Source organism: Protobothrops mucrosquamatus, unplaced genomic scaffold (genome assembly GCF_001527695.2).
Source record: "Protobothrops mucrosquamatus isolate PMUCROS unplaced genomic scaffold, P.Mucros_1.0 scaffold1418, whole genome shotgun sequence".
Taxonomy (NCBI): domain Eukaryota; kingdom Metazoa; phylum Chordata; class Lepidosauria; order Squamata; family Viperidae; genus Protobothrops; species Protobothrops mucrosquamatus.
In genome coordinates this window covers 247972-264082 of record NW_015387603.1, presented here as the reverse complement: position 1 = coordinate 264082, position 16111 = coordinate 247972, and the positions used below count along the sequence as shown (strand labels likewise).

The window sequence follows — 16111 nt, the reverse complement described above, 5'->3', positions numbered from 1 at the left end:
TCTTGTCTACACTGCCTGGCTGCCATGTCCTTGGCTGCGCTGCTCTGTGTGGGCCATGCTCGGGGGCGACTCCTCCAGGGGGGCTGCTGGTGAGGGGGTCGTGGGGGGAGGCGAGGCTGGGGCAACAGCACATGTGCCCACAGAGAGGGCTCCGAGTGCCGCCTCTGGCACGCATGCCATAGGTTCGCCACCACTGTCGTATACTTTGGGCCTAATCATATCATTTCTCATGAAATGAATAGCACTTTTCCACTGTTCCTCTGCATTCAGGGAGATACTGTCTCTGAATGAGGGACTAGATATAGCAGTCAAGGGTAAGAGTATCTGGTAGACCAATCCGAAATGAATTTAGCTCCATTTTAAATCTGTCCAATAAGCAGCCTGGCTAAGCAGCATCTGGGGACTGTGAACCACATTGTCTGGAATATATACTGTTCCTCCTAATTTTTTTCTGACCAAGAGCTCTCAAATAAAATACAGGTAGTCCCCATTTAGCAACTGCCTCTTTTAGCAATCGTTTGATGAAAAAGTAACAATAAATCCTCTCATTTACCGCCTTTGCAGGTCTGTGAAGCACTGCATTTTACCACAGGAGAATGCCAGTTCTTGGCAAATATCCTCATTTTTTGTACAAAGGCTGGAATTAATTGCCTTTTTTTCTTTTTTTTCTCCCCTCTTTATTTATTGGGGAGACTGAAAAAGGATTTCCAGTTACAGAATTCTTAAAGGAATTTGGACATCTTGAGCTGAATCAAACTGCAGGTTTGATAGACTGATAGTCATTAGTAGCCTGCTGCAGAGAACAGGAGTGCTTTTGCTTTGGCTTAGTTCACATTTAAATCACAGTGAGTAGATTTGTCTCTTGTGTAGCTCAGCAGAGCAATGGTTGGTTTTGATTTGAGAAAACTAATACTGTAATGAGCCTTCTAGCCTGCTGAGAAAATGAAGCGTGTTTCCCATCTCCTGTCATGTTTTGACAAAACTTCTATTTGGTGACTAGAGGAACGTATTTTAAGGCTCAATCTGGTGGCCGTTATTTTGCCCCGGTGCCTCCATTGCAATATGAACAGCATTAAGTGGTAGGATATTTGCATGCTTCAAGACTTGCCCTTCCTACCTATAGACTCATTGAGGTAGAAATCCATTGTTATTGTGATTGTTGCATATGGAATCAGTTTGTGTTTCCTCCAGTGAATCTCATTCCAAGCAATTAGAAGTAACCGCCTCTAATTTTATTGGAGCTCTTCAATGTTGCCTTAGAGAGTTGCATAGCATGTTGTCTCCTAAGCCAAACATAGCTCACCCACCATGTTATGTAATTTGGCAGATGTTTGACAGCACTCTGGCTAGTCAATTTTTGTAGTCCCTGGCAGACAAAACCCAAACCCTGGGTGCTTATGTGTCACTTGGTGGAAAACTAGTTATGTAGCTCTCCTGTTCTGTTAGCGTGTTTGTGATCAGGTGAACAAGTTGCAGAATTTTTCCAGACGATACCTGAAGGATCAAGCAGTGAAAAATTTACTCCAGTCCTCAGCAGTGTACTCTCAAATGTAATGGATTTCAGTGCAAATTACTGCCATGAAAAATATTTACGATTGCAGCTTGATCATAATTCTGTTGCAATTTTTCATCGGGGAAAAATTTAGCTGCTTAGTAACTTGTACCCTGAAACGTCTTGGGTTTCTAGATGTGGCCTTGATTCAAGAAATGTCACTTAACAGATAGTTTAATAAGTCATTTAAATATTTTATTAATTCCTTTTTAAGACCCGCTTAATGACATCAAGCTAGCATTCGTTCATGGGTTCGATTTTCACAACATAACTTCTGAAATGCAAATAGGTTGGATGCAAAATGGACACCACCAGCCTCCCTGTTTTGCTTTTTGTATGTGGTCTTGGGGATCTAATGTCATATATGAGTTTTTTTCAAGTAGCAGAGATTATCCCAGAAAAATGTAGATATGTTGTAAGGTGTTAAAGAGCCATCAGTAAGGTTGGGTATCTGATGGCGCTTTGTGACTGCAGCCTACAAAAAAAAAAAAAACCTCTTGCCAATGTATGAATGCTTTAAACAGCTGCATGGCTTGAGAATAGCCTGGTTCTCTAGCTTTCAGGAATGTACAGGATTTGTTGGGGCTCAATCACTTGCAGTGAACTGAGTGGCATTACAACACTGGTTTGTGTTATTGAATCATGTTCTTTATTATCCAAAGGGTTGTCTTGTATCCATAGAAAGACTTGAACTTCTTAGTAATTGTAGCTAGTTTGAATGATGTGGTTTTGCCAGTTCCATATTTGTAGGTAACTGGTGAATACTGAGTCTTTTATTTTTATTTGTGTGTGTTCCCAACAATTCTGCATTTTGGATACTTTTTTCCTTATTTAATATTTATTTTATTTATTGTGTCCCATGCACTGATGACAGGCTGTCAATCCTGCAAATAAATATTTGAAACCTATGTTTCTTATGTGTAACAGTCTCCACATCTATAAAAGATTTTATTCTCTGAAGGGGATCAATAAAAATAGCCCTATTAACGCTGACATTCTTCAACATATAAGCATTTTCTTCTATCTGGTGCAATGATTCTGTTTTTTAAATTTCCCTGTAACACTAACATTTATTATCACAATTTATCTTTTAAATTAGCTGTCACACCTGCTTTTTTATTTGATGTACACATACACAGAGATAATGCTAAAGGCAGAAAATCAGTGTAATGCAGTATCCCAAGATGAATGTAGAGATCATCTTTTGCTGAGGGAAAAAAGAAAATGGCAGAACAGGACAGAGAGGTTATTAATCTGTTAACAAAAATAAATGGCAAATAATAAGAAAATAGTTGATTGTTAGTAAAAATAATCTTTTTGAAACCAAATACATTATTATCCTGTTCAAACATAAAAAGGTTTAATATTCCATAAAAATAACTACTTTAATTTTAAGGTGACCAACTTTTTTACAATGAAAAGGAGGACACATAAATTTGAAGAAAAAAATATCGTAAAAGCTGGCCCGGCACATGGAAGGTCAACCGCCCACCATGCCCCTGCCCGCAGCCACCACGCCAGCACCGCTGCCCCGCCGTGTAGAGTGGGCCCTGCGGCTCCCAAAGCATCAGCTGCGCTGGCCCCAGGGGGCAGCCCGCCGTCAACACACCCCGCCTGCAGGCACCCCGCCAGCACCACCGCCCATCCTGCGCAGCCCCGTGTAGAGAGAGCCCCGCGGCTCCCACAGCATGGGGGAGCAGCCGGCCGCTGCCGCCCCTCACACCCCTGCCTGCAGCACCCCCATCGTCCCTGCCTCTTGCGCCCGCAGCCATTATTGCCCTAGCAGAGATGAAGATCAAGAGAAACTTACCACTCCAGTTTCCTCCAGGTATCTTCAGAACTAACTAGGAGATGGTGTAGTTGGGTAGCAGGGAGGGGTGCAAAGTTCCTGCCAATTCGCCTTCGCTGCAGACAACTTGCATGTGCAAAGTTTGCCGTCCGGCTGTTTTGGCGCGCTCAGCAGCAATTCCTATTGGCTTTCGAAAGCCAATAGGGGGAGTAGCACAGCTCATGCAAAAGTTGGGGAAAAAACCATCAAAAAGTGGTACCGGAATGCCGTTCTGAGCGTTCTATGAGAAAAAAAAGCCCTGCAGATTAGTCTTCAAATATCAAAAAGGAGGACATGAAGGAGGACACTTTTCGAGGGAGGACAGAACTTACAAAAGGAGGACTGTCCTCCCTAAAGGAGGACGGTTGGTCACCTTATTAATTTGCTTTTTCAAAAGCATTTAAAACCTACCTATTCTCATCATAGAACAATTAAGGTCAAGAAAATTATTGTATTTTTACAACCTTCAGACAGTTTCTATGACAGTAAAAATCCTTCATTACAAAGTTGCTTTTAAATCTTCAGATAAAATGAATATGGTTAAAATTAACAATTGAGTCGTGGTGATGCAGTGGTTATAGTGCAGTATTGCAGGTTAATTCTGCTGACTACCAGGAGTTCAATCAAGGGTGATTCAGCCTTCCGAGGTCAGTAAAATGACCCAGATCAGGGGTCTTCAAACTTGGCCCTTTTATGACTTGTGGACGTCAACTCCCAGAATTCCTCAGCCAGGCACACTGGCTGAGGAATTCTGGGAGTTGACGTCCACAAGTCATAAAAGGGCCAAGTTTGAAGACCCCTGACCCAGATTATTGGGGACAATATGCTGACTCTGTAAACCGCTTAGAGAGGGCTATAAAGCACTGTGATGAGGTATATAAGTCTAAGTGCTATTATTATTGCTATTAAAACACAGAATACATAAATAGGAACTATGCAAGGAATCTGGAAACTGATCTGTATTAAAGAGAAAGAATACCCAGGAATAAAAACCCATCCTGGAGGGGGAGAAAAAAAGAACTATTGTGTTTATGAACCAATAGCTTGATCTTTTTCCTCTGAAAACTGAAAAAAAGTTTTTAATGACTTTTTAAATCCTTCTAGATCAGGGCTTTTCAACCAGTGGTACGGGTACCACCTGTGGTACATTGGCACCTGGCAGGTGGTACGCGACCATCTTAGAAAAGTGGTAGTGGGGGAGGGGAATGAGCTGAACCGGTGGCAGCACTGCACAAGCATGAGTGAGAGATGGCTGGAGCTGCAGGGCTGTCAGGGCTCAGCGGAAGCACCAGGATCAGTGCCGCTTTCCAGCTGATCAGTGCTTCTTTGGGGCTGTCAGGGCTCAGTGGAAATGCCAGGATTAGCGCCAGGCTCCAGCTGGAGCTCGGCACTGATCCTGGTGCTTCTGCTGAGCTCTGAAGAAGCGCCGATCAGCTGGAACGTTGCAGCATCTCCAGGGTCTTGTGATTTACATTCAGATGCTTGGCAATTGATTCATATTTATGACGGTCACAGTGTCCCAGGGTCATGTGAAGTGACCAAAACCTGCTGCAACCACCCAGCAGACGGGGAATAAAAACCAACCCCCCCACCCCATCCCCGCTGCCAATCCTCAACAGAAATGCTCACAATGAAAACCTTGGACAGGAGGAAGAGCGCTGCCGGGCGGGCAGGCAGGTGTCTTGCTCAGCTGTGGCTTGGGGGGCACTTTTTTCAGGGCCATTGTAACTTTGAACAGTCACTAAGTGAACTGTTGTAAGTTGAGGACTACCTGTACTTTATCACTTTTTCCCCTTTTTTTTTGGTCATCAAGTTTTTGACACTTTGCTAGGCGACTGGTGGTACTCGGATACTGCTGTATCCTAAAAGTGGTACAATGGGTGAAAAGGTTGAAAAGCCCTGATCTAGATGTCCATAAATCAATTGAATCAACCTTTTGACAATCTGAATGTTTGGAACAAGGGAGGAAGGAAATTTAGCGGCGGTGTCGGCATCTGACTCTTTTGCCCTCTGCAAGTTGCTCTTGCTCTTCCCGCGCGTCCCTTTTCAGCCAAGGCTCGCTCCGATCTCGAGATCCGGCCTGTCTCGTTACGTTCCGGAAATACTTTCCTGGGGCCGCCGATCCCACCTTTCGGCGGGCAGCTGCGCCTTTAAGAAAAACGTCCCTTCCCCTTCCCTACAATCGACTCTCACCCGGACAAGACCCACCTTAGCAACCGCCGGCCAATGGCGTCTCTTCGCGAAAGGGAAGCGGGAACGAGCCTCCCGAGGCAGATCCAATCGGTAGCGGCGCGCGTGTGAGAGGTAAGAATTCTGACGACCTCTTAACTCGCGAGATTGTTGCGCGAAGGCTCCTCCGCGTTACTTTCGTTCTTCCTCCGCTGATTTGTTCCTTGCTCTGCTCTTCCCTTGCCGGACGAAGCAGAAGAGTTCCGCACGTTCCGATTTTGTATTTTGACGGGCCTTCCTCAGCCTGGCCTGCCTACGTCCTGGCTATACACGGTTTTCCTGCTCTCTAGATCCCGGAACGTGGAGAAATGTGCTCGGCTCTTGCAAAATGAATTCTCCGGAAAAGCATACAATCGGACGGGTGACCGAGTGGTACTTGCAACATTTTGCAGCAGAAATTTATTCGGATTCAATCAGTAGAGCAGGGGTAGTCAACCTTGGCTCTTTTATGACTCGTGGACTTCAACTCCCAGAATTCCTGAGCCAGCATGGCTGGCTCAGGAATTCTGGGAGTTGAAGTCCACGAGTCATAAAAGAGCCAAGGTTGACTACCCCTGCAGTAGAGGCAGAACTTGGGGGAAACCAGATCTTCGGAAGCTGCGGGCTTCTCCTTTGCGCCTTAGAATGTCTGCCTGTCTTGCATTCTTGATTTAAGTCCCATCAAGCCGTTCACAACTCGCAGTGACGCCGAAGATCGATTCTCTTCCAGATGATCTTTCTTCAGCTTTTTGGTCTTCCCAGTGGTGGATTTCACCTTGTTGCTGGTGGCCACCTTCCAACTTTCCTTGCGTCCGTGGGCTTCTCCGGAGAGCCAGGTCTTCACATAGACTAGTGCAGGGGTAGGCAACCTCGGCTCTTTTATGACTCATGGACTAGTGTGTAAAGTGCAATAGTTTGAACGTGATTATTTGTAGCGCAAGAGAAAATTCTGCATTGATTCTTCACAATAGGCTTTTCTAACTCCCCACAGGCATAGTGGGCCCTCTTCTTGGCAAACAGACTCAAAACCACAACACCACTACTTTGTAAATACTGTGGTTACGTTGCTTTCCTTAATATAATTAACAAAGTCTGTAGTTTTTGCATGTCAGGACTTGATATTTTATTTTTAGTTCCCCACATGTTAACTTTTAATGGTCCTCTATAGACTTAATTTTCTGAAACACCCATTCAAAGATATTTCCCATTTAAAAAGAAAAGATTTATCTGGCTATCCAGAACACCTGGTCAAAATAGACACTACTTTGTAAATACTGTGTTTACATTGCTTTCCTTAATATAATTAACAAAGTTGTAGTTTTTGCATATCAGGACTTGATATTTTATTTTTAGTCCCCCACATGTTAACTTTTAATGCTCCTCTATAGACTTAATTTTCTGAAACACCCATTCAAAGATATTTCCCATTTAAAAAGAAAAGATTTATCTGGTTATCCAGAATTTACTTGGGAGCTGTCTTTCGTAATCAAACATGTGGATTCTGCTTGGGAGGGAGGAAGGTTTCTTATCTCTTCATGTTTCCTGTGTTGTACATCAAAAGGTAGCTTGTTCCCATATTTTAATATCATGGTTCTGTTAGATGAGACAAGTAAAAACAGAACTCCAAGGCAAGAGGTTTCCTTAAAGAACATATTTATTGGTTACAAAGTATCCGCACAGTCAAAAGTGAAACCAAGACTGGAGTTCCCTCCCAAAGGTTACAATGTTACAAAGTTGAATTTCCCACCCCAGCACTATGTCACTAATCACATTCCCCAATAAACTACTTTGGCTGGCTTTCTAACTGAAGGCTCAGCCATCCAAAACCCAGGCAGCAATGACCTTGGTTCCCACGGGACAATTTATTGTTTAGTCTAACCTTAAAATCACTCATCCCCCTTCCCATTACTGTTGCAACCGAAAACAAAGGAGAAATGGCTTCAGCCAAGATGGTTGCAGCGTTAACACCTGTTTGAGCTGATGTAGTTCTAAAGGATGGGTTAATCATTTTTCCTCTTTCCTCAGAAGTCTGCATATCCATATATAAAAGGGAGAGAATCAGGAGGGGCTTTCATCTCCCATCCTTGAAAAGTCATGGAAAGAGAACTGCTATTGGCTCCTATAACAGCTCTGGAGATTGTGGGAGATCATCTTATAGCAGGTGAATATTTTACTTTTTCTACAATGGGGGACTAGAATCCCCACTTTTTCCCCATTTCTTGGGGATATGGTACATTGTCAGATGGGCCCAATATGAAGCTTGCTAATTCAGGGTTAACAACCATTTCACTGTAGGTTGATTTTAGAGTCAGTTTTCTGCTAAGCTAGACCAGGATCACTCCCCAAACCAAGCAGAAGCTGACAAAATATAATGGCCTGTGATTAAAGCCTAAAACAAGAGGGAAAGCAAATAGAAATCCTACTTGGGATCAGTAAGAAATATGAAATACATTAATAGAATTCATAGGAATTTGGCAAATACTGTATATTTATGTGGATGGGCAATTCTGGGAAAAGAGACTGGTATTTTGATAGCAGGTGAAATATGCTGACTTGGCCTTCTGGTGTTCATCTTCCTTTAGGAGAAGGACCCAGCATAGGCGTATATAGTTTGGAGCCTGATGCCAGCCCATCAGCAAGATGCTCCAAGCAGGTCCTTCAGAACTATACTGTCCATGGTATTAAGGAGCAGCGGAGTTTGAGACCTAGAGATAACAAATCCTCAACCCTGGCTATCTTTGGAGGCAAAAGCTTTGTGGTTGTAAAGCTCAGCTTCCAGGACAGCTCAATGGACCTCAGTGAAGTTTTTCCTTTCTGTGAGCTGCACGACTGGATCTGGGACCTGCAGTGGATGGAAGGCAGGATTGAAATGTCCAGCAGTGTAGCTGTGGCCTTGGGACACAATTCAGTGGCACTATATGACTGCATCGGCCAGAGGGTTCTCCAAGAAGTGCACTGCCAAGAGAAGTGTATCCTCTATTCTGCCCTCTTGGTAGGGAGCTGCTGGGAGACGTTGGTTCTGGTGGCTGGCACAGTCTTTCATCAGTTGGTGACCTGGTGTGTGGCTGACCAGACAGATGACACAGGAAGAATAAAGCCCCACAGCAGGATCAGTGGACACAGCGGTGTCATCTTCAGCATTTGCTTCCTGGAGAGCAAAGGCATCCTGGCCTCTGCCTCTGATGACAGGAGTGTGCGACTCTGGAGCATCGGTGACCTCAGAACACCTCCTGCTCTGGTCCCATGCTTGCTGGTGTGCTACGGGCACCAGTCCAGAGTCTGGTCAGTAAGACTGCTAAGGGACTACATCATCAGCATTGGTGAGGATTCAGCCTGTCTTGCGTGGAACTATCAGGGCAAGATTGTCCACAACTTCAAAGGACACAAGGGCCAAGGACTCCGGGCAGTGGCTGTGGATGAGGAGCGAGACTGGGTGTTTACAGGAGGAACTGATTCGGGCATTAGACACTGGTGCCTCAAGGAAAGAAGCACCACTAGAAACAGCCTCTGGCAGCTGAATTTTCCTTCCACTGACAGAAAAGGATCCCCCAGGGCAGTAAAACTGGTGGATGTAAACCATCTGCTGGTGATGACTGATGCCGGGGCTGTCTATTCCTGTGACTTGGTTTCCAAAGCTTGGGCATTGCTCCTGGAGGACGCTGCTTATCAGTCTTACAGTCTCTTGGCAGTGTCCAAGCGTGCCAGTGGAGGCATTCTCTGTGCCATGGGCAATTTGTCAGGGCAGGTGAAAGTTTTTCCGTTCAGCAGTCCTGCCCAAAGCAAGGAGTTAAACCTCTTTGAAGGGAAAGTGCACACTTTGACTTGGGCCACAGATCCAAACCAGAACCCCAATACGTGCAGCCTCTTTGCCTCGGGCCCAACTGGGGCTTTATTGTGGCTGGAGGTCTCTTGGCGCCTATTTGAGAGAATAACTGTGGTGGTAAAGCAATGTTTCCTCCTGCCAGCCTGCAAGCAGCGATGGCACACCTGCATTGCTTTTTTGCCCCAGGGAGAATTTCTGCTTTGTGGCGACCGCAGAGGCTCTCTTATGACGTTTGCCTGCAAGCCAACTCTGGGAGTGGAAAAAGCACAAGGGGGAGGCGAACCTGGCAGCTCTACCTCAGAGATCACCTGTACCTTGCCTGGATGTTCCTTCCCTATGGGAAGTGGAGAGCCCCACGCCGAGAGGCCCATTTCTCTGCTTTTCGGGCTTCATGGGAAACAGGGGGTGACCTCCGTAACCTGCCACGGTGGCTTTATTTACAGCACAGGGAGAGATAGCTGCTATCGCCAGCTGCAAGTGCAGGATCAGCAGCTCCAAATGCTGAGGAAGCAAAAGCCGTGCAAAGACCTAGAATGGCTGGAAGACCTACGCTTTGGCCCTGATGGGAACCTGAGGGTGCTCGGCTTCCATGCTACCCACTTTGTAATTTGGAGTGCCAGCAGCAGTGAGAGGCTCCTCTGCATTCCCTGCGGAGGTGGCCACCGCTCCTGGAGCTATGCCCGTTGCCTTTCCATGGAGACCTTTGTGTATATCAAATCTGGGGAAATTTGGTTGTACCAAAATAAAGCCTCCAGTGGGCAGCGGATCCTGAAAGCAGCTCTGCATGGCAGGGGGTTGACATGTGTGTGTCACATTGGTACCCTGGAAACCTCTGGGCGAGAAAGGATCAGCGTTCTTGCCACAGGAAGTGAGGATAATACGGTGAACATTCTCGCTTTTAATGTGCAGACTCGCACAGTGACCCAGCTAGCAGCTCTTGGCGACCACATCTCCAGTATAAGAGCTCTGACTGTGGTCCAAAACGGCATTAGTCAGCCTGAGAGGGAAAGGATCTCCGTGATGCTTTTTTCAGCTGGAGGACGAGCCCAGATTGAGTGTTACCAATTAACACTCGGCCCTAAGCCTGGTTCCAGCAGCAGTGTAGCCTGTCAGCTGGTTCACGTCGCATCACATCGCCTTGATGAGCATTGGGATTACAAGAAGAATAAGCACAAACTCATCAAGATGGATCCAGAAACCAGGTAGAAATAAATGGTCTTTCCCTATAACTGTATATTAGGACAACCTGAACTGGTGCTATGACTGATCCCCATCTACAAAGTATGAAACCTTGTTTAGCTTTGAGTCTAGGCTGTTGATTCTCTTTGTCATCAGCTCCTTCAATACTTGTACATGTAGTACAAGTAATCCTCATTTAATGATTGGTTGCAAATGTTTGACATTACAACGGGAAAGGTATTTATGACCCAATTTCAAAGTTCCGACAGCCACACATCTGCACAGGCACACACATACACACACATACATATACAGAGTGACATGATTTCATTTTGGGCGCTTGGCAACTGGCTTGCATTTTTGGCCATTTGCAGTTCACAGGATTGCAATTTTTGGTGTTTTTGCCCATTTTCAAGGTTTACCACCAGCTTCCGACATAAGCTCATTGGATAAAATGGACTGATTTAATGACTGCCACAAAAATGTTGTAAAATGGAGCATGGTCCTGTGTTGACCTGCTTAAGGGCTGTAACAATTTAGAACTATAATCTAGGCTCAGTTACAGTCGTAAGTCAAGATTTGCCTGTATTCATTTCTAATTGTCCTCCAGTGTAATTTTCATGACCATTTGGTTTCCTGCTTTTTTCACAAATCAATCAGGTATTGCCTATAATAATAGCTGATCTATAGAAGCTTCATCAGTTAAGGGGCAAAACCTATTGAAGCTCTAGGAGTTGCATCAAAACATCAAAACCACTCTGGGATTTTCAACCTGCTTTGTGGTTTGTTTAAAATCTTGCACACCCCAAAAAATTGATTACTTAAATTGTCAGCAGAATTCTGCAAAATTGAATTTTGTCAGCAAACTTCTGCAAAGTTGGAGGAGTATCTGTAGAATACACACACACACACACACGTAATGAACATAGGGGAACCATCAGTCTTTCATGAATAATCTTAAAACTGGTTTGAAAGGATATGAAAAGGGTCACATGATTTTTTTTTACCAAAATGTCTGAACATAAAGCTTTCTCCTCCACATTTAAATCTTTGAAGGATGGAATGGCCCTGTATTCTCTGGAAGTAGTAATATTTTAACACATAAATGTGTGCATACCTTGATTTTGCAGTTCCCCCATATAACTTATGACCATGCAGTTGCACCATACTGTCTGGAAAAATCTGGGAGCCAAAGTTCACACATCTTAACATTCCTGGAAAACACTGGCCTAGACCAGTAGAGCACAATTTGTTCCAATTGTGGTATAGTATTTTTAGTGTGTGTCCAGTAAAGAGAACTGGTGAATCTATGATAGATACCAGATAGCAAGTAGCATGCTATTTTTTTAGCTTGCATATGCCTGTTTCTGTTCTGGAATACAAAGCTGACAGCAAATGAAACCCCCTGGAAGAAGTGACTGACTTGTGTGTTCCAGGTACATGTCTGTGGTGGTGCTTGCTAGGATAGAAGAGGCGGAATTGCCCGGTCCCTTGTGCTTCCTCGCTGCTGCTTGTAGTGATGGATCTGTCCGGTAAGGAAAATAATTCTCCTCCTCTTGTTGGGGATTGGGATGGTTGGAATGGGCTTTGCTTGTCAGAGCAAATATAACCCAGAGATGGGGGAAGTAGGGCAAAAAAAGACAAGGTGGGGCAGATGCTGTGTACTATGAAGCCTTTTTCCCACATTCAAGCAGGAAATAGGAACAGTTTTAGATATTTAAAGAACTTATAGAACAGCCCATCTCACAGCAGTGACTCTAGGTGGTGTGCAAAGATTAAAATATCACGACAGTATAAATGCATGATACCTCAGATTAAATAACCTTCCAAATAAAACCGCCTCACCAATCGAATTCATCTAATTATCTCTCCCAAAGCCTGGAGAAACAGCCACTCTTCAAAGCCTTACAAAAAGCTAACAGGAGCAGGGCCATCTGGTTCTAAGATGGTTAAGACTAAAACATGATAAACCAGTGGTTCTCAACCTTTTTAATGCCGTGACCCCAACCGGTCGTAAGTCGAGGACTAAACCAGTCGTAAGTCGAGGACTAAACCAGTTGTAAGTCGAGGACTTTCCCTGCCCGGGAGCGCCGCGCATGCGTGGTTCCGCCCCCTGCGCCGGCCGAGGCATAGCTGGCAAGCGGCAGAGAGCAGGCCGACCACCAGCTGGCCCAGCCCAAGGGAGGTAAGGCACCCGCCGGAAAAGGGGGGGGAAAAATGGCGGACAGCCTTGCTTGGCGACCCCCATGAAATGGTCGATTGACCCCAAATGGGGTCCCGACCCACAGGTTGAGAACCACTGTGATAAACAGTTGTAGGAACTGGGTATGTCTAGTTTAACAAAGAGAAGGACTAGAGCAGGGGTAGGCAACCTTGGCTCTTTTATGACTCGTGGACTTCAACTCCCAGAATTCCTGAGCCAGCCATGCTGAGGAGAAATAGAGAGATTTCCATGCTGAGCCATGCTGGCTCAGGAATTCTGGGAATTGAAGTCCACGAGTCATAAAAGAGCCAAGGTTGCCTACCCCTGCACTAGGGGTAACCTGATAGCAGTCTTCTAATATTTGAGAGGCTGTCAGAAAGAAGAGAGGGGACAACCTATTCTCCAAAGCATCTGAGGGCAAGGCAAGAATGGATGGAAACGTATCAGAGAGATCCAGCTTAGAACTAAGGAGAAATTTCCTGACAGTGAGAACAATTAACCAGTAGAACTGCTTGCCTTCAGAAGTCGTGAGTGCTTTGTCACTGGAAGTTTTTAAGAAGAGGTTGGACAGCCATATGTCTGGAATAGTATAGGGTCTCCTGCTTGGGCAGGGGATTGGACTAGAAGACCTCCAAGGTCCCTTCCAATTCTATTATTCTGTATTCTGTATCTCTGGGGTAGTGGGGGGGGGGGTTGCAGTTCCAGAGCTATAGAGAAAGCATGGCTCTGGAATCCAACAAAATGGTGTTTGGTGAAAGAGACTTGGAACATGCCCTTCCTGATAGAACTGGTAGGGCAGGCAGAAACAGTGAGAGACTGCAAATCGCCTGGTCCCATGCCATGTTAGGCTTTATAGATGGTGACCTTGAACTGGATTCAGAAGCCTACTTGGATTCAGCATAGCTCACAGAGCAGCAGTGTTATATCAGCTTATCAAGAGATACCCTGAAGAAAATGTGAGCTTTGTGTCCATTTAAGTGCCTTCTTTCCTTCTTTGCTAGACTGTTCCTGTTGCTTGAGAGTGCCAGGAAGTTGTGTCTTGTAGCAGAATCCTTTCACCATCAGCACTGTGTCCTGAAGGTCGAGGCATTTGCCTACAAGATGGCTAGTGGGAGAAGGTAGGAAGAGCGGAGCAACGGCACGTGAGTGCCATCTCCCTTGGCCAGGAGATGCTCGCATGAAGTTTGTTTGGAGCAGAGAATCAGACTGGAGGACTGCAAGAACTAATTTTGGGAATACCTCTTTCTTTTATAGGAGACACTTTATGGGCAGTGCAGCCACTGATGGGAGCATTGCATTTTGGGATGTTACTGCTGCCCTCGGCCATATTGCAGCAATAGTAAAGACAGGAGACATTCAGATGAAACCTCTAGGTAGGTGTTGTCTGTCTTTTAGGTGCAGCCTAAAAAAAACCAGTGCGTCCCCTGTCTTGTAAAGCTTCTCAGTTGGGGTTTCTGTTCATCTGAAGGTACAGCTGAGCATTTGGATTGTGTTCAACTATTTCTCTCCAATCTTGGGCCCTTTCAGCGTACTAGCTGTTTCTCATAAGCCTACCTGTCAGGGAGTTGCGCAACCGGTTGCCCAAATGGAGTCAAAGACGCTGACATGAATTTGTAGTTTTATATAAATAAATATATTTTACATTTACATATACAGCAAACAAGATAGTCAGACACATCACTACATCATGAGGTAAATCAGGGGTGTCAAACTGCCGGCCCACAGGCCGTTTGCCTCATGCGGAGGCCAGCGGGTGGGGTCGAGGCCGTTACGATTTTTTCAGTGCTATGTAGCGCTGTGCAGTGCACTGCACCGCTCAAACTGTGGGCACTCCATTTAACAGTCCATTTAATGTCTTACAGCTCGGGGTGCTCCGACTGGACAGGCCCGGCTGCTCGCCGCCCGGTGCTCGGGGACCGCAAAACGAGATAGCGGTGGGTCTGTTGAACCCCTGGTCCGGACCCGCCTCCTCGCTCATCGCCGCTGCCGGGACGCTTGCCTCACGGGGCCCGACACTTACCGGCGAGGGAGGAGGCCGTCAGCATATAGAGCACACAAAAGAAAAAAGGCCAGAAAAAGGGAAACTCCCATTTCTCACTCAGCAACCAATCATAACATAGAATAGATTGCTTCATGCAGGAGTCCACACTCTCCAACAATCAACTACAACTGGGTGTTCTGGCCTATTTTACACTTTACTGCAGTGGTTCTCAACCTGTGGGTCGGGACCCCATTTGGGCTCGATCGACCATTTCACGGGGGTCACCAAGCAAGGCTGTCCGCCATTTTTTTTGTCCGCCATTTTTTCCCCCTTTTCCGGCGGGTGCCTTACCTCCCTTGGGCTGGGCCAGCTGGTGGTCAGCCTGCTCCGTCTCTGCCGCTTGCCAGCTACGCCTCGGCCGGCGCAGGGGGCGGAACCTCGCATGCGCGGCGCTTCCGGGGAGGGAAAGTCCTCGACTTACGACCGGTTGGGTAGTCCTCGACTTACGACTGGTTGGGGTTGCGGCATTAAAAAGGTTGAGAACCACTGCTTTACTGTTTCAGCTATTATATTAAATATCTTAAGACTACACCACCTTTCCAATTTTTAAAAAAATGCACAAGGAGCCAACAGTAAATTCTCTGCACAAAAATAACCAGCACCTCTGTTCTTTTCCAGCCCTGGAATCTCCAGTCCTGGCCATTCGGGCTCACAGCTGCGGTGTGAACAGCCTCCACATCCAGAACACAGCCGAGAGACGCTTTGTAGTGATCAGTGGCAGTGACGACGGATCCATCTCTGTCCATGTTATTGATGCGAAGGCTGAAAGCGCTGTGGGCCAGGAGACCGCAGGCAGGGCTGGCATCCAAGTGGTCAGAAAAGTATCGAGGCTTTGCGCTCACGCAGCTCACGTGACAGGAGTGAGGCTCCTCCACCTGAACTTCCTCCTTTCTGTGTCAGCGGACCAACGCTTGACCCTCTGGAGTCTCTGCGAGGACGGCTTGTCTTTCGTAGGGAGCAAATTCTGCCACGTGGCTGATGTGGCCGCCCTGGAGTGTTGGGAAACCGAAGGACACAGTTACCGCGGTGTGATCTGTGGTCAGGGGTTGGAAATCCTTTCCTGGGGGCTGGATGTGCAAGGCAGAGAAATAACAGGTGGGATCTGAAACAGCTTTTATTTCACTGAAGTTCAGAAAACGAAGGAGGACAACAGCAGGCATCCAAAGGAATTCTGCTCATAACATCATTTGTAGCAGGGTGAAAGGCATTGTTGTCCTAATTGCACAAACCATCTGAGAGGGTTTAGATCTCAGGTCCTGAGAAGACTGGCTCACCCA

The 16111-nt window shown here is 46.0% G+C and overlaps 1 protein-coding gene across 1 annotated transcript; it reads left to right on the top strand.

Annotated features, from left to right (window-relative positions):
* Positions 1–7620: 7620 nt before the first annotated feature.
* WDR6 (WD repeat domain 6) lies at positions 7621–16111 on the top strand. Its single transcript, XM_015821885.1, has 6 exons — positions 7621–7749; positions 8171–10613; positions 12027–12122; positions 13795–13911; positions 14048–14166; positions 15453–16111. Exons 1-6 carry the CDS (start codon positions 7683–7685, stop codon positions 15938–15940), a joined length of 3330 nt encoding a protein of 1109 aa, XP_015677371.1. The 5' UTR covers positions 7621–7682; the 3' UTR covers positions 15941–16111.